The sequence below is a fragment of the Coenobita brevimanus genome, chromosome 109, assembly GCF_032717465.1.
Source record: "Coenobita brevimanus isolate Jiangsu-jjx chromosome 109, ASM3271746v2, whole genome shotgun sequence".
NCBI classification, from domain to species: domain Eukaryota; kingdom Metazoa; phylum Arthropoda; class Malacostraca; order Decapoda; family Coenobitidae; genus Coenobita; species Coenobita brevimanus.
This window is the reverse complement of record NC_137062.1, coordinates 36801262-36819855: the sequence shown is the minus strand read 5'-3', so window position 1 is coordinate 36819855 and position 18594 is coordinate 36801262. Positions and strand designations below refer to the sequence as shown.

Genomic DNA, 18594 nt, shown 5'->3' with positions numbered 1-18594 from the left:
TACCCTCCCCCCAACTCAACCCCCCCTCCCTCATATAACTCTCAACACCATCCCTCCACCTCATCCTCGGTCTCCCTCTCCCTCCCTCCACCTCACCTACATACACCCTCTTAGTCAGTCTTTCATTCTCCATCCTCTACACATGTCCAAACCACCTCAGTGTATTTCTCCTAATCTTCTCAACCACATTCACATCCACCCCACAATGTTCCTTCACTTCTTCATTCGTCAACCTGTCCCTCCATGTCACTCCACATGCTCCTCTCAAGTAACTCATTTCCACTTCTCTCACTCATGTCTTGTTCCCCTCTTGCAAGGTCCACGCATCGCTTCCATACGTCAGGGTAGGGATCACAATACTATCATGCAGTGACATCTTAACTTCCATACTCACCTTCCTATTTCTCATCACTGCTTCTTTTTAGTGAACCAACAACCTTCCTTCCCTGCTGTACCCTTTCACACACTTCATCCCCCAAAGTTCCATCCTTACTCATCACACTACCCAAGTACTTGAATGCACTCACATTCTCCATATCCTCACCATCCAACCTCACTGTACATTCTGTGGCTTCATTCCTCTAAAACACCATAACTTTACTTTTGTTTACATTAACTTTCAGTTTCCTTCTCCTACACACTGTCCCAAATTCATTCACCAAACCTTGCAACTCCCATTCATCTTCTACCAACAATACTGTATCATCAGCAAACAGTAACACCGGAATCTTCCAAATCTCACCCTCATTCATTAGAGACACCCTCACATCCACTGCCCTACCTTGCACCTCCTTTACAACCCCATCCATGTACTGTATATATAAAACAGCCATGGAGACATCACACAACCCTGTTTCAGGCCCGCACTGAGATCAAAGAACTCACTCAGCTCACCATCCACTCCAATCGTAGCCCCAGCTCCTACGTACATACTCTTCACAGTACTGAACAATTTCCCCTCCACTCCATATATTCTTAGTACCTTCCACATACCTTGCCTATCTATTCTGTCATAAGCTTTCTCCAAGTCCATGAAGGCAGCATACACTTTCTTTCCCTTCTCTAGATACTTCTCCACTAAACATCTTAGAACAAATATCTGATCTACACACCCGCTTCCCTTCCTAAATCCCCCTTGTTCTTCTCCAAAAAGCTCCTCTGTCATATGCCTAACCCTATCAATGAGTATTCTACCATATATTTTACCAATCACACTAAGAAGGCAAATACCCCTATGGTTACCACATACTTCTCTCTCCCCTTTTCCTTTGTATAAAGGAACAGTTATACCTGATTTCCAGTCCTCCGGAACCTTTCCCTCTTCCCAAGCCAATCTACACAACTTCCATATCCACTCCACAACAATCTTACCTCCATACCTCAGCATTTCACCACACACTTCATCAATTCCTGGGGCCTTTCCCAAATTGATCTTCTTCATTGCTTCTACCACTTCTGCCCTACTGATCCCTTCCTCCCTCCTCTCATCTCTTCTTCTCCCAGCCATTCCCCAACCACTTATACTTGCACTGCTCTCATTCTCTACATTCAACAAATCCTCAAAGTGCTCCTTCCATCTCCTCAATTTCTCTCTCTTCTCCATCAACAATCTATTATTCCTATCTTTCACTCCACTACTATTTCCCCTTTCACACTGCCTTACTTTCTTTACCTCCTTTCGAAACAATTTCTAACTCTCCCTCCATTTCACACTCAGATTTCTCCCAAACTCTTCATCCACATTCTTCTTAATCTCCTTCACCAGTCTCTTCACCTCCCATCTATCTATCTATCTATCTATTGCCAGACGCCTCAATCCCGTTTGGGGTGGCCACAAACAAATCGCCTCCAAGTCGCCCTGTCCCCCGCCATTTCACTGCCCTGCTCCCAACTCACACCCCCCTCTCTCATATACCTCTCCACCCCATCCCTCCATCTCATCCTCGGCCTCCCCCTCCCTCTTCCCCCCTCCACCTCACTCACATACACTCTCCTCGTCAGTCTTTCACCCTCCATCCTCTCCACATGGCCAAACCACCTCAGTGTGTTCCTCATAACGCTTCCTATCACATCCACATCCACACCACAACGCTCCTTTATATCCTCATTCGTCAGCCTGTCTCTCCACGTGACTCCACAGGCTCCTCTTAAATAACTCATTTCCACTGCTCTCACTCTTGACTTGTGCCCTTCCAACAATGTCCAAGCTTCACTTCCGTACGTTCGAGTTGGTATCACAATACTGTCATGTAGTAACTTTTTCACTTCCATGCTCACTTCCCTGTTTCTTATCAATGCTTTCAAGGAACCAGCAACCTTTCTTCCCTGCTGTACCCTTTCAAGCACTTCACCCTCCAAACCTCCATCCTTACTCATCACACTACCCAAATACTTAAACGTACTCACATTTTCCAATTCCTCACCATCTAACCTCGCTGTACATTCACTAACTTCACCTCTCTCAAAGACCATCACTTTACTCTTCCCTACATTCAACTTTAGGTTCCGTTTCTTACACACTCTCTCAAACTCATCCACCAAGCCTTGCAGCTCCCCTTCGTCTTCACTCAACAACACAGTATCATCTGCAAACAACAGTACAGGGAGTTTCCAAACACTATCCTCTCTCACCAGGGCCACTCCAACATCCACTACCCTACCTTGTACCTCTTTTATTACCCCATCCATGTACAGATTGAACAACCATGGAGACATGACACATCCCTGTTTCAAACCAACTTTCAAAGAGAAAAATTCACTTAGTTCACCATCCACACGCACTGCAGCCTTCGCACCATCGTACATACTCTTCACAGCATTCAACAACTTCCCATCTACTCCATATATTCTTAACACTTTCCACAATCCTTGTCTATCCACCCTGTCATATGCTTTCTCCAAATCCAAGAAAGCCGCATACAACTTCTTTCCCTTCTCTAGAAACTTTTCCACTAAAGATCTAAGAATGAATATCTGATCTACACAACCTCTTCCCTTCCTAAAGCCTCCCTGTTCTTCTCCAACTAATTTCTCTGTTCTTTCTCTAACTCTGTCTATAAGTATCCTACCATACACTTTTCCTATTATACTAAGAAGACAAATGCCCCTATCATTACCACACACTTCTTTTTCCCTTTTTCCTTTGTACAAGGGAATAATTATACGTGACTTCCAATCCTCCGGGACTCTACCTTCCTCCCAGGCCAATCTGCACATCTTCCACATCCATTCTACTACTATCTCTCCCCCATGCTTCAGCATTTCTCCACACACTCCATCAATTCATGGGGCTTTCCCCAATTTACCTTTCTTCATTGCTTCCACAACTTCTATCCTACTGATTTCTTCCTGTCTTCTCACCTCCCTCCTTCTCCCAGCCATTCCCCAGCCACTTATACTCGCATTACTTCCATCCTCTACGTTCAACAATTCCTTAAAGTGTTCTCTCCATCTGCTCACTTTTTCTCCCTTCTCCACTAGTAATCTACCATTTTTATCTTTCACTCCCCTGCTAACTTCACTTCCACCCTGTCTTACTCTTTTCACTTCTCTCCAGAACATTTTCTTACAGTCCCTCCACTTTACACTCAAATTCCTTCCAAATTCCTCATCCACTCTCTTCTTACTCTCTCTTACTAATCTTTTCACCTCTCTCTTCCTTTCCACATATAACTCTCTTCCGCCTCTCAACTTCTTCCACGCCCCTATTTCTCACCCATTCATTGTATGCTTTCTTCTTTTGTGCCACAGCCTGTTTCACCTCTTCAGTCCACCACACTGTTCCTTGCACCCCCCTCCGCCTTCTCTTCCTTCCACACACCACATCACATGCTGCACATATTTCTTCTGTAAATATCTTACACACACCTTCCACATCTCCCATCTGCTCCAATTCATATTTGCCCAATCGTTCCTCCACTTCTCTCTTGTACTCTGCCTTTTTCTCATCCTCTTGTAACCTTTCCACTCTCCTTGCAACTACTCCTTCCTCTCGTCTTTCCCTTCTTCTATTCCTCCATCTCACTTGCATCCTAATTCTGGCCACCACCAAGTAGTGGTCAGAAAGTCCACTCCCCCAACCTCTATACACTCTTGCATCCTTTACACATCTTCGCATCCTTTCATCCACACACACATAATCAATCATTGCCTTCCTTTCATTCAGTTCACCACCCACCCTTCTCATCACTCGCCATGTATACCTGTGGATCATTTTATGCTTGAAGAGGGTATTGGCTATCACCAACCCCCTCCCAGCACAAATGTCCACTAACGCACTCCCATTCTCATCTATCTCGGCAGGCACACCCCACTCACCAACTATTCCATCCACCTTCACATTACCAACTTTACCATTCATATCACCAATCAAAAACACTCTCTCATTCCTTCCAAACTTTTCCATGCACATTTCCACATTTGTCCAGAACTCTTCTCTCACTCTTCTAGCACGATCTTGCGTTGGCGCATACACACGCACAATCGCCCACATTTGTGTTCCAACTTTCAACTTTACCCACACAATCCTTGACCCAACTGATCCATACTGTTTTATGCTCTTCTTTCATCTTTTACTCACAACTATACATACTCCTTCCTTTGCCCTCTCATTCTCATCTACTCCTGCACATATACCCCATCCATACTCCCATTCTCTCACACTTTCTCCTCACCATTTTGTTTCAGTTATTCCACATACATCCACTTTCGCACCCTCAAGCACCTGGACAATCTCTCTCTCTTTCACCTCATCATTCGCTCCTCTTCCATTCCATGTACTCATTACCAAGTCCTTTGTCCGGTCCTGGGTCGTCATCGTTTGGTCAGTCCTTGTCCGAGGCTTCTTGTTTGTTCTTTTAGATAGTTGTTTTCCGGGGAGGGGCACTAACCCTCCGCCAACCCTTTTAGTCGCCTTTTACTCACTAACCATTCACTATATGCCTTCTTCTTTTGTTCCACAGCTCGTTTTAACTCATCATTCTACCATGCTGTCCCTTGCATCTCCTCCTCACTACACAAACCACCTCACACGCTGCGCTTATCTATTCCGTGAATATCTTACATACGTCTTCCACCCCTTCCATCTGCTCTAGTTCATACCTTCCCAATCTTTCTTCCACTATGCTCTTATACTCTGTCATTTTCTCACTATCTTGCAAATTCTCCACTCTTCTCACAGGAGCTGTTTCCTCCTGTCTTCCCCTTCATCTCCTCAACCATTTTCTCTGCAGCTTTACCTTAGCCATCACTATGTGATGGTCCGAGACTCCATTCCCCCACCCTCTCCACACTCTTGCATCCAACACTTGTCTTCTCATTCACTCATCCACACACACGTAGTCTATCATTACCTTTCGTTCAACAAGTTCACCATCCATCCTCCTCATTACTCTCCATGTATACCGGTGGATCATCTTATGCCAAAAGTAGGTGTTGGCTATTGCCAACCCCTTACCAGCACAGATGTCCACCAAAGCACTACCATTCCCATCTACTTCAGCTGGCACACCCCACTGACCCACCACTCCATCCACTCGTACATTCCCAACTTTGCCATTCATGTCTCCAATCAAAAGCACTCTCTCGCTCCTCTCAAATTTCCTGTCACTTTGCGCAGTGGCAGTATCGTAACCAATGAGGTCTTGCCTAAGTGACGTATTTGCTGCTGCTATAAAGCTCGAATTGGGAAAAGTTTCAATACCATCTCAGCACTTTTGCGGCACCTCGGTTTGGGTTACCTTTCCTAGAAGGGTAGTCAAGTCGTACCCCACCTGTTCGTGGTGACCTCGCAGACACCCTGTTTTTTTTTTTTTTTTTTTTGTTTTTGTTTTTTTTTCTCCTAAATTAGGGTGACACAAACGGGGGCAGCGATACCCGGGTTTATCCCGGATAGTATTGTATATACGTTTTGCTGCTGTTGTCATTTTCTTTTTTTTCTCTCCCCTATCATGAGTAAACACCACCTCGCTGCAGTAGGTCTGTAGCAAAAAGTGCACAAGCACTGAAGTGCGCCTACTGCTGTGAGTGGATTCACATAGCTTGTGAAAATTTGGATGCAGGCGACTATCCATTCACGAAGAAGAGCCACCAGCTGGGCTTTCGCTGGCTGTGTAGCCAATGTGTTGCACCAGCGGATGAGGTCTTGGCTGGTGGAGGAAGTAGTACCAAGAAAGAGTATGAAGATAAAGTTATTGGGCCAATCTTTCAAGCAATCAGAGATGTATCAAATAGACTGGAGGCACTAGAGACCGAGGTCTCATCACCCATGGCGGTCACGCAAGACCAGGGCAAGTCATTTGCAGATGCTGTTCGCGGGTCTCTCGTGGGGGAAGGGAAGGCTCTGCCTTGGGGCGTGATTGGGATCAGTGCTCATGGCCAGAAAAAAGCCATTCATAGTCAGCATGTACTGATTGTGAAACCAAAGCGTGGTGCTGATGCCCTGACAAATCAGATGGGACCAGAAGACATCAGAGGTGTACTTAACTTGGTACTGGTTGATAGCTGTCTTAAGACCAAGGCTGGTGGGTTGGTAATGAAGTTTCCGTCAGCTGAGGCCAAGGGTGACGCAACTGGGGTGCTGACTGATCATTTTGGCTCTGAGGGCACTTTTTGCATATCAGAGCCAAAGAAAATGTTGCCTAAAATGACTGTGACAGGCCTTTCCTCTTCCTTGGGCGACTGACATCATCCCAAATATTCTGAGAAAAAACAATAAAATCAAGATGCTCGTTGATCGAGGTTGTACCCTCAACCTTCTCTTCACAAGAACAAGGCATGACACCAAAACTGCTGTCTTGAAGATGTCGCCAGAGGTGAGATCCTCCATTGTAGAACAGGGCAGTTACATCTATGTGGATCTTACAAGATGCCGCGCTTTCGATAGATTCTGGGTTACACAGTGTCATCACTGTCAAGGCTTTGGTCATACATTTGAGAGATGTTCTACGAAAAGTGATGAACCTAAATGTGTCTTTTGTGCTGGAACCCATAAATCTAAGGACTGTAGTAACAGAAATTCTCCCAAATGCATCAACTGCTCCTCTTTAAAACATCAAGATGCTAATTCAAAGTCACAGGCAGTTGCCCATTTTGCATCAAGTAGAGACTGTCCAATTATGGCTTCTTATAAGAATAGATTGATTGAAAACACCAATTTTGACCATTCAAAAAACTGACTACGTCCCTCTTGAACCAGTTAAGGATGGGTCTTTTAAATATTCGTTCCATCGTAATAAGATAGACTATATTAATGAAACCCTAAACCAGAACGAGCTTGACATTTTGCGCCTGACTGAAACCTGGTTGTATGAGTCTGATATTGATATTATTCGTAATGCTTTGCCTAAGACACATTCTATTATTAGTATTGCCAGGCCTGCTGCTGACTATCCGGGAGGAGGCGTAGCACTCATCTACTCGGCAGCACTTGCAAACGTTTCTCTCATTGACTTAGACCTGACCCCATCTTCATTTGAATTTATGGAAGTATTAATAAATTTCCATCAGAATACCATTAGAATTGTAATTGTCTATCGACCAGGTCATCCGGGCGGAGATCGAGGTTTTATGGAGGAGTTTGGGCAGTTTCTTGAAGGTTTTTCTCTTAAACCGGGAGGACTTCTTGTTTGTGGTGATTTCAATTATTGGGATGACAGTCCAGAATCAAAACCATTTTCTTCAGAATTCCTTGAGTTGATCACCCAGAACAATTTTTTCAATCATGTGAGTAATCCAACTCATGTCTCAGGACATGTCCTTGACTTGATCTTGTCCCCTGTTGGTTGCAGGCACGTATCAGATGTGGAGGTTGACTCATTTGACCCCCTCATCTCTGATCATGCTCTGATCACACTTAGTTTTGATGTTCCGAAATCCCCTTCATATAAAAAGGTCATCAGGTTCAGAAATTACAACAATGTTGACCGCCAGTTGATGTGTTTTGAAATTGATCAACGTTTAAATTCCATCGATTCTTCCAGTCTTTCTTCTGATGAATTGGTTGATATTTACAACAATGAGCTTAGGTAAATTTTTGACCATTATTGTCCTGAGGTAGTATAAACAATCACTGTACGTGATGATTCTCCGTGGTATGGTCCATCCATTAATTCCTTGCGTAGACAACGTAGAAGGGCAGAACGTGAGTGGCGCTTGCAGCGGACCGATCAACAATGGATGGGAATACAGATGAGATTAGGAGTGCTGACTAGTGTTGAACATTGGTAGTACTGGTAGATGATACAAGCCACCACTTGAAAGCCCGGGCAAATTCAAAATAACACAGAATCACAAAAGTGACGCACCGTGGTATGATCACCTGCTCCCAAGCGTCACAAAAGTGACGCCCCGCGGTTAACGGGTTAAAGATGATGCAGGATTGAGCTAGACATTGTTAAAAATTGAAGGGTTATCCAGCAGAAAACTGTCAGGTTGGCTGATGTAAGAACTGAGTTTTTGATGGATTAAAAACAACATTACTTTTACCCCAGTCAGTGATATAAGCCAAGTCAGACATTTGGTGTACCATAGCCTCATCCCTTGTTTGTTGATGAAACTGCTGAGATGGATGCTGCAGGAAGCAAATAGAAAGGTAAAGGGTGGAATCATCAGCATTAGATGTACAGCTTAGAAGGTAATTGATGAAAAAAATTGAAGACAGCTGGTGATAGGACAGAGTCCCGAGGAACACCACTACTGATAGCTCTAGGAGAAAAACAGTGGCCGTTTACAACCGCAGCTATAGAACGACCAGAAAGGAAGCCTGAGATGAAGGCACAGACAAAAGAATAGAAGCCATAAGAGGGCAGTTTGGAAATTAAAGATTTATGCCAGACTCAACTAAAAGTCTTTGAGATGTCAAGTGAAATGGCAAAGCTTTCGTCAAAATCCTGAAAGGATTGGATAACATTAGTGCTTGATAGAGCAGGAGCAGGGTATGTCTGTCAGCAGCCTATCTAGTATGAGCTAGAACCTTTAAAAGGCTCACAACCTTCAGGCAAGAAGCCTTTATCTGCTTTAAATGTGGGATCCAAATAAGACAGGGGTCACAGATGAGACCTAAAAACTTCACTTCCATACCAGCAATCCTTTGGCCCAGATTTATGGGTCAGGATGGGCCCCATGTAACTGGCAGAAGTGCACTGCAATGGTCTCAGATGAGGAAAATCTAAAAGCCATGTTTCGGTGCCCTGGTAACAGAATGATTTATTGCAAGTTGCAGCCAGCACTCTGCCACCAACATACTGGATGCAGCAAAGGAGACAGAGACATCATCCACAAAGAGGAAGCTCTTCACTCCCTCTTCTCCACAATGCCATTAACCCTTTTGACAGTTAAGGTAGTGGTGCAAAACTCACCCCCTCGATGCTGGACAACGCAAGCTGCATCGAACAAAATCGCCCCTTGATTGAGAGAAGAAACATCATAAATTAGCACATATTTTATATTCGCCAAACACTTTTATCAACATTATAAAGCACAACTATCTGAGATTATGTGAATAAAAAGTCAGGCAGAAGAAGGCATAAATAAAGGCAGGGGAAAATATAATTTAGCCAAATACCGCTCCCACACCGCAGCACGACAGTAAGGTAATTTCCCGTTGTGGTACATAAACCCGATCTGAACTGTCCTATAGTAAATGTTTATATACCAGAATGTAGCTGATGAAATTTCCTAAAACTCCTTATCAGTAACAATTACCATGAAACGTATATTTCTATGAGCAAACGAGAGAGAAGAAGGAAAGCAGAAACAGCATAAATTAGCATATAATCTATATTCGCTGAACCTTTTTATCAACACCATAGGCAAGTATAAATATTCGAGATTACGTGAATAAAAAAGCAGGCAGACACAGGCTTAGGTAAAGGCAGGGGAAAACATAATTTAGCAACAACTTTGGTCGCACAAAACACCACTCCCGCACTGCAGCGCGATCATAAGATAATTTCCTATAGTGGTATGTAAAACCCACCCAAACTGCCCAACAGTAAATGTTTATATACTAAAATGACACTAAAGAAATTTCCTAAAACTTATTCTTAGTAACAAATTACCATAAAACTTATATTTCTATGAGAAAACGCAAAGGAAATAAAAAACATCGTAAATCAACGCATAATGTATGTTCGCCAAATGGTTTTATCAACACCATAAGCAAGCACAACTATTAGAGATTACGAAGATAATAAAATCACGGAAAAAGAAGCAAAACCAATGGTGTGGGGACAAAATGTTTAAGAAGTACGGCGAGCATGGAAACAGGGGGGGGTTCTCCCAGCATTCAGCCAAGGCCAAGCCGACCCACATCCTGAGTACTTGCCCGTGGTTGGATGCAGCCTGCGTCGTCCAATAACGAGAGAGTTAACTGCAACAGCAAATAATGCGACACTCAAAACACTCCTCTGTGGCACATCCTCCTCCTGAGAGTACAGGGGAGAGTTCAAATCACGCACACACACAGGAAACTTCCTGTCAAAGAGGAAGTTCTGAATAAAAGTGGGTAAGCAACCCCAAAGACCATAAAAATGGAGACTGGTTGGTCACCTCCTGTAGCTTGCTTGGAACAGGAAGTGTGCCCCATGCATGCTGCCAGGAGGTAGGGACTGCAGCCTTAATCAATGGGAAATAATCTCTGTTGGTGACAGGTCTAACAGAGACATCAAGAATCACTGTTGCCCTTGCTGCCTCACCTGCACAATCATTTCCCTGCGGTCCTATGTGGGCTGCCACCCAGCATGGTGGCACACGAGGTGGAACTTTCCTCAAATTTCCAACACTAAAGGGTGAGGAGAGTTGAAATGCTTAACGGCAGACAAGGCAGCCCTGCACTCACTAAAAATCATAAAACTAATTGCATCAAAGGTGAGGATATGCTGGAGAGCCAACAGAATTTCTGACAGATTCACAGTAAAAATTAAGGCAGAGGAGGGTAGGGTGCCACTCTGGCTAAAATTACGGAAGACAACCTCAAATCCAATGCCGGCCATCAGTAAACATGGACAGACACCAGCATGAGGGCAAAATGAACTAAAAGCTGGGTGTGGACCACCACATCTGATGTTACGGACTTTGGAGCCACGATATAACAGCAAAATCTGACTTATGGTAACACACAGAGTGGAACAACAGATGTCTCCACACCAAAGACCAGAGTGAGTGGCAGACAGATCAGTCATGACTTCCTCTGTCTGATAACTAAAGGGGCAAGGAAATTGCGTATGGAAGTCGTGCAAAGTGTGCTATGCAGAACTAAAAACAGCGTCATATGTTGGTGTTTCAGGAAGCCTCTGGACTCTGCACCAGCACCTCGCTACACAGGACTGACGCTGCAGCTCCAGCCTCAATACTCCTGCATCCACAAGCAGGCCTGGGACAAGGGAGGTGCAAAAGGGTCCTGTTGCCAAACAAAGGCCTGTGTGCTGTAGTCCAAGGTGCATAACCAGCCAGGGGTAGCTGAAGGAACCTACGGCAAAGTGCCCGCAAACTGTTACCTCCAAGAAAACAAAATCAAAATAACAAAGACCCAAATTCAAGAACCATTCATTTTGAGATGCCTGGACACACTGCATTTGAAAGATCGGAGGTCAGAGCCAGTAGGAAATACAGACAAAGGGAGGCAGTTCCAGAGCTGACCTCTTGTATACTTGACGAATTGGGAGTAATGGTTAACTCTTGCAATAGAGAGCTGGACTGAAAAGGGATGAGAGTTTGTTGCTAGACGGGTACTACGTGCCTGTCATAGTAGATGAGGGATGCAAGCATACAGTTCAGACGAGCAGTGACCATTGAAGTGGAGACAAAAAAAAAGATGAAGATGCAAGAGCGTGGTAAAGAGACAGAGGTTGAAGAAAGCCAGTAAGAGAAGGCGGGTTAATGAAACGAAAAAACTTTGACTCCACCTTGTTGAGATGGAATGTACATGGGGAGTCTCCCCATACGTGAGAGTTGTACTGTACATGGGCGAATAAACCCATGTAAAAGGTTAACAATTGTGCTGGAGTCGAGAAGGTACAGAGTTGGCTTAGCAAATCTAATATTTTGGAAGCAGATTTTACTATCCATCTATCTACCTATTGCCAGATGCCTCAATCCCGTTTGGGGTGGCCACAAACAAATCACGTCCAAGTCGCCCTGTCCCCCGCAATTTCACTGCCCTGCTCCCAACTCACACCCCCCTTTCTCATATACCTCTCCACCCCATCCCTCCATCTCATCTTTGACCTCCCCCTCCCTCTTCCCCCCTCCACATCACTCACATACACTCTCTTTGTCAGTCTTTCACCCTCCATCCTCTCCACATGGCCAAACCACCTCAGTGTGTTCCTCATAAGGCTTCCATTCACATCAACATCCACACCGCAACGCTCCTTTATATCCTCATTCGTCAGCCTGTCTCTCCATGTGACTCCACAGGCTCCTCTTTAACTCATTTCCACCGCTCTCATTCTTGACTTGTGTCCTTCCAACAACGTTCAAGCGTCACTTCCGAACGTTAGAGTTGGTATCACAATACCGTCATGTAGTAACTTTTTCACTTCCATGCTCACTTCCCTGTTTCTTATCAATGCTTTCAAAGAACCAGCAACCTTTCTTCCCTGCTGTACCCTTTCAAGCACTTCACCCTCCAAACCTCCATCCTCACTCATCACACTACCCAAGTACTTAAACGTACTCACATTTTCCAATTCCCCACCATACAACCTCGCTGTACATTCACTGACTTCACCTCTCTCAAAGACCATCACTTTACTCTTCCCTACATTCACTTTTAGATTCCGTTTCTTACACACTCTCTCAAACTCATCCACCAAGCCTTGCAGCTCCCCTTCGTCTTCACTCAACAACACAGTATCATCTGCAAACAACAGTACAGGGAGTTTCCAAACACTATCCTCTCTCACCAGGGCCACTCCAACATCCACTACCCTACCTTGTGCCTCTTTTATTACCACATCCATGTACAGATTGAACAACCATGGAGACATGACACATCCCTGTTTCAACCCAACTTTCAAAGAGAAAAATTCACTTAGTTCACCATCCACACGCACTGCAGCCTTCGCACCATCGTACATACTCTTCACAGCATTCAACAACTTCCCATCTACTCAATATATTCTTAACACTTTCCACAATCTTTGTCTATCCACCCTGTCATATGCTTTCTCCAAATCCATGAAAGCCGCATACAACTTCTTTCCCTTCTCTAGAAACTTTTCCACTAAAGATCTAAGAATGAATATCTGATCTACACAACCTCTTCCCTTCCTAAAGCCTCCCTGTTCTTCTCCAACTAATTTCTCTGTTCTTTCTCTAACTCTGTCAATAAGTATCCTACCATACACTTTCTCTATTATACTAAGAAGACAAATGCCCCTATCATTACCACACACTTCTTTTTCCCCTTTTCCTTTGTACAAGGGAATAATTATACCTGACTTCCAATCCTATGGGACTCTACCTACCTCACAGGAAAATCTGCACATCTTCCACATCCATTCTACTACTATCAATCACCCATGCTTCAGCATTTCACCACACACTCCATCAATTCATGGGGCTTTCCCCAATTTAACTTTCTTCATTGCTTCCACAACTTCTATCCTACTGATTTCTTCCTGTCTTCTCACCTCCCTCCTTCTCCCAGCCATTCCCCAGCCACTTATACTCGCATTGCTTCCATCCTCTATGTTCAACAATTCCTTAAAGTGTTCTCTCCATCTGCTCACTTTTTCTCCCTTCTCCACTAGTAATCTACCATTTTTATCTTTCACTCCCCAGCTAACTTCACTTCCACCCTGTCTTACTCTTTTCACCTCTTTCCAGAACATTTTCTTACAGTCCCTCCACTTTACACTCAAATTCCTTCCAAATTCCTCATCCACTCTCTTCTTACTCTCTCTTACTAATCTTTTCACCTCTCTCTTTCTTTCTACATATAACTCTCTCTTCCACCTCTCAACTTCTTCCACACCCCTATTTCTAATCCATTCATTGCATGCTTTCTTCTTTTGTGAGACAGCCTGTCTCACCTATTCAGTCCAACACGCTGTTCCTTGCACCCCCCTCTGTCTTCTCTTCCTTCCGCACACCACATCACATGCTCCACGTATATCTCCTGTAAATATCCTACAAACACCTTCCACGTCTCCCATCTGCTCCAATTCATATTTGCCAAATCGTTCCTCCACTTCTCTCTTATACTCTGCCTTTTTCTCATCCTCTTGTAACCTTTCCACCATCCTTGCAATTACTCCTTCCTCTCGTCTCTCCCTTTACAAGAGATGTAATATGTTCTTTCCATGATAAATCCAGAAAGAATGAAACCCCAAGTATGTTTAACCCCTAAACCGCGGGATTGTTTTGCTTTGACATCCGTGTCATGCGGGCATATTCGCGCTCTGACAGACTCTCTAAAAATATTTGCCAAAAATCAGTTATTTGTCCTAAAATATTAAAATTAAATATGCATATGGCACATACCTTCAGCTTTCTCCTGGGATGTTTGTTCAGCCTTCGTCGAGTACCGTAGGACTTGTGGAGACCTCTGAAGTTGGGTAACGAAGTCTCCACTTTACACTTCCCAACAACCCGTAATATGATTACCACAGCCTGATATTAACACTAGACACACTATTCTATGATTCTCAAATAGTTTGGAATCCATACTCCCCAAAAAAAACACTGTGAAAGCAATGAAAATTACGAGGGCGTATGACCATCCCACTTCCGATCGTTTGCCGCTAGTGTTGTCTATTATTCATAAAAACACTCACAGTTTATATTCCATTTACTATATAACACTTATATATATCTACAGTCTTTATCCATAAGTTTCCTCCAGTAATAGTAGTTTATTGTCACTGTAGGGATTCAATTTCTTTCAGTAAAATACGTAGCATTCACTTTCTCGTCCTGTATACTAGCACTGAGAGTGAATGTCACTTTCACCTTCACTCTCATAACTCATAGTATTCATACATGCTCGTGAAACTTTCACTTTCATTACTCCTAGTATATATACTCATATTCTTATAATACCACTCATTTACATTTCTATTTACATTCTCTACTTTATTTACATTATTTACATTTCTATTTTATTTACACTGTGTTATGCACTGTCACTTGAAGTAACTTATAAAACTATTTTCCACTGTTCACTTATATTTACATTCGTTGCTTTCTTGCTGTTTACACATTATTTACACCTTATTTACAATTCCATTTGCACTGTTTTACTCAATAAAATGATCATAGTCACTCTCTATCAACTGTCAGCCCCTTACCTCTTTCCACACGAGGTTTAGTAGGGGGTAAAGGTTACAGGGCCCTTTGCATGGGGCTATAAAGCAGCGGAAGTTAGCAGGAGCAAATCGGACATACTCCCACTTTCAAAGACGACAGTGAACTGATAGTGGTGGCCTCCTGCCGCCTGGCTAGGGTGAGTGCAATACTACCAACTTCAGCCCTATGAGACCTGCTAATATATAGCAATGAAATGATTGGCAGGAAACCAAGACAATACATAATAAATTAAGTAGTTCCAGGTGAATGTAAATATCACTTAGGCTTCTCCCTTCCCTCCTTATGTGTATATTTATTACGAAAATATATTATACAGCATATTTCAAGGGGAAATAAACAGCAAAAATTAGCGAACGAGTGCACGTGAGGTGTTGTCAGGTGATAATTAGCCAATTCCAGGTGTATGGCACTATCACTTACCTTATTTCTTTTCTGTATATAATATTTGGTATAAGAATAGGGCATAGGGCTTATTTCAATGGATGAAATCAGTGGAAAATTCCAGGCAAGATTTACTTAGCGTAGAATACAGTGTGGTGGTCTGCAATAATTAGGTAGTTCCAGGTGAATGTAAATATCACTTAGGCTTCTCCCGTCCTTTCTAATATATATTTTTATTATGAAAATAGATTATCCGGCATACTTCAAGGGGAAATAAACAGCGAAAATTAGCGAACGAGTGCACGTGAGGTGTTGTCAGGTGATAATTAGCCAATTCTAGGTGTATGGCACTCTCACTTACCTTATTTCTTTCTTGTATATATTATTTGGTATAAGAATAGGGCATAGGGCTTATTTCAATGGATGAAATCAGTGAAAAATTCCAGGGAAGATTTACTTAGCGTAGCACGGCCGGGCAGGCGAGAGGATAGTGTAATGGAGGGGAGGTAGGGAGGGGAGTCAAGAACGGGGAGAAATGGCTAAATTGTCAACAATGGATGGGAGTACAGATGAGATTAGGAGTGCTGACTAGTGTTGGACATTGGCAGTACTGATAGATGATACAAGCCACCACTTCAAAGCCCGGGCGAATTCAAAATAACACAGAATCACAAAAGTGTCGCCCCACGGTATGATCCCTTGCTCTCAAGCGTCGCGAAAGTGACGAGCCGCGGTTAAGGGGTTAACCAACACACTCACACCACCATATCCATCTGTCTTACCCTGCCAAAACAACTTGTAATCACAATCCCTCCCGGCAATCACTCTGCATGATCCACACCAACACCTGACTTCTTGCACATATCCAACATCCACCCACCTCCTACTGAATGCCTCAGCTACTTCCTTCGCTCTACCCCTCTCATAACCCTGTATCCTCGTCCTTGTTTACCTGTCTCATAGTACTCCCTTTTATCATTCTTCTACTGATCAATTATCCTTCTTCCATACTCATCATACTCTCACTGTCTGGCTTCATCTACCATTTGCTTTACTCTCTTTTCAAATCTCCTATATTCCTATTTCCATCTTTCTATCACTTCCAAAGACACACTTCTCTGAAGCATCTTCTTCCAAGGCTTCCTTTTCTTCTTCAAGTCTATATCTCTATCACTTCTGTCCTTTTAGACACTCATTCAACTGCTGCCTTTCTTTGTTTATAAGGGCTCCAACAACCTTGCGTGTATTGGTCTTGCTCACCACTGGCCAGCTCTCCATGCAGATCAACCTCTATTCAGTCCTTTAATCATAAGGTCACACTCACTGACTTTGCCCCAAATATTTTTCTGGTCTTTCTCTTGCAAGTCTACACTCAACATTCACACCTCTCACCCTCTGTTGTCATCCTTCATTCTCTCAACTATTTATGTTATCCACTTAAAGTCTCTGGAACTAACACTTTGCCCTATATACAGCTGACTTTCAAAACTACACACAAATAGGGGAAGAGGCTGTCTCACTATACCGACAGTTCAAAGTTGTTGACGAACTTAGACAAACTTAGTACTGTGTATTCCTGAATCACTATTAATATATATATATGTAAAATATGCACATAAAAATACTGAGCTCAAGCAATAGTAAATTGATCACAATATAAATGTAAAATAAGTGGCGATAAGTGGAATTTTAGCTCACCAGGGTTTGACTTCCCGAAGAGCGTTTATTTTCCGGGCGTAATGGTGGACTCTTATTAATACAACACCTTCTCATATCAACACAAATATATTTATATTTGCATTACTATGGGTTAGTTACCTTACCATTAGTTAGGTTAGCATAACTTGGTTAGGTTAGGTTAGTTTAGCCTGTGTTATCTATGGCTGGGTTAGGCCGTCCTACTGTGAGGCTAATACTGTATAAATATATTTGGGTGGATCTGAGTAGCTTTCACAAAGTCCACTGCCCACTTGGTAAAAAAAAAAACTTATTTTTCATGAATCTATAATTTCCACTTTCCAGGGCAGCACCCTTCCCCTTGTACACACTTACAGTCACATTCTTCACCCAATCATCTGGGACAACACACTCATATACAGTATAATTGTAAATATCGTCAACAACCCAGTCCTATACCTACTGAGGCCTTGAGCATTTCAGTTGTCAACCCAGACACACCTGCCACTTTCCCCACCTGCATCCTGCCTATTGTCCTGCTCACAGTAGCAGCATCATTCAAAGGCCAAGGACCAAACACTGGATCTCCAGACTCCAAACCTATTGGTCCAGTCATTCAGCAACCGGTTATAATGCTCTCTTGAGGCATTTTCAATATCATCACTGTCCGCCACTATCATTCCTTTATCATTCTTCACACACTGCTCACCTATGATATCCCTGTTTTCCCTCTTCACCTCATATGAGACCTTAACCCCTTAAACGCGGCCGTGAACAGTCGACCCCCCATCCCCACCGAGTGGCGGGGTTGTATCGCGGTCTGAGTACCTGTAGGAAAATATTGGCCAAAAATTGGAGATTAACCCTAAAACATTATACATGGTATGGCAGATAGTACTTACATTCAGCTTTCTCCAGAGACAGGTGTTGAGCCTTCGTGGACTACCCAAGGACTTGTGGAGACTTGCAAAGTTGGGTAACCAAATCTTCACTTTCACACCTCCAGCAACCCGGTTTCCCCTCTACCACAGCCTCATTCTGTCACAGTAAACCTTATACTACAACGTAAAGGTAGTTTGGAATCCGTATTTGTACAATAAGCACTGAAAATAAGGCTAAAATCAACGGAGCGTACGGCCGACATGCGCCATGGCGGCGGTCTTCCCGTCACTCAACAAACATTTCCATTTTCACAGCTAAAAACACGTATACTACATTATTTTC

The 18594-nt window shown here is 43.3% G+C and overlaps 1 protein-coding gene across 1 annotated transcript in view; it reads left to right on the top strand.

The window, feature by feature from the left end:
• The window catches only part of LOC145417140 (uncharacterized), a 38848-nt gene that overhangs the window by 6764 nt on the left and 13490 nt on the right, over nucleotides 1–18594 (top strand). Inside the window, exon 4 of the mRNA XM_080285918.1 lies at nucleotides 11285–11385. Coding sequence (XP_080142044.1) covers nucleotides 11285–11385 — 101 coding nt within the window. The remainder of the gene's footprint in view (nucleotides 1–11284; nucleotides 11386–18594) is intronic.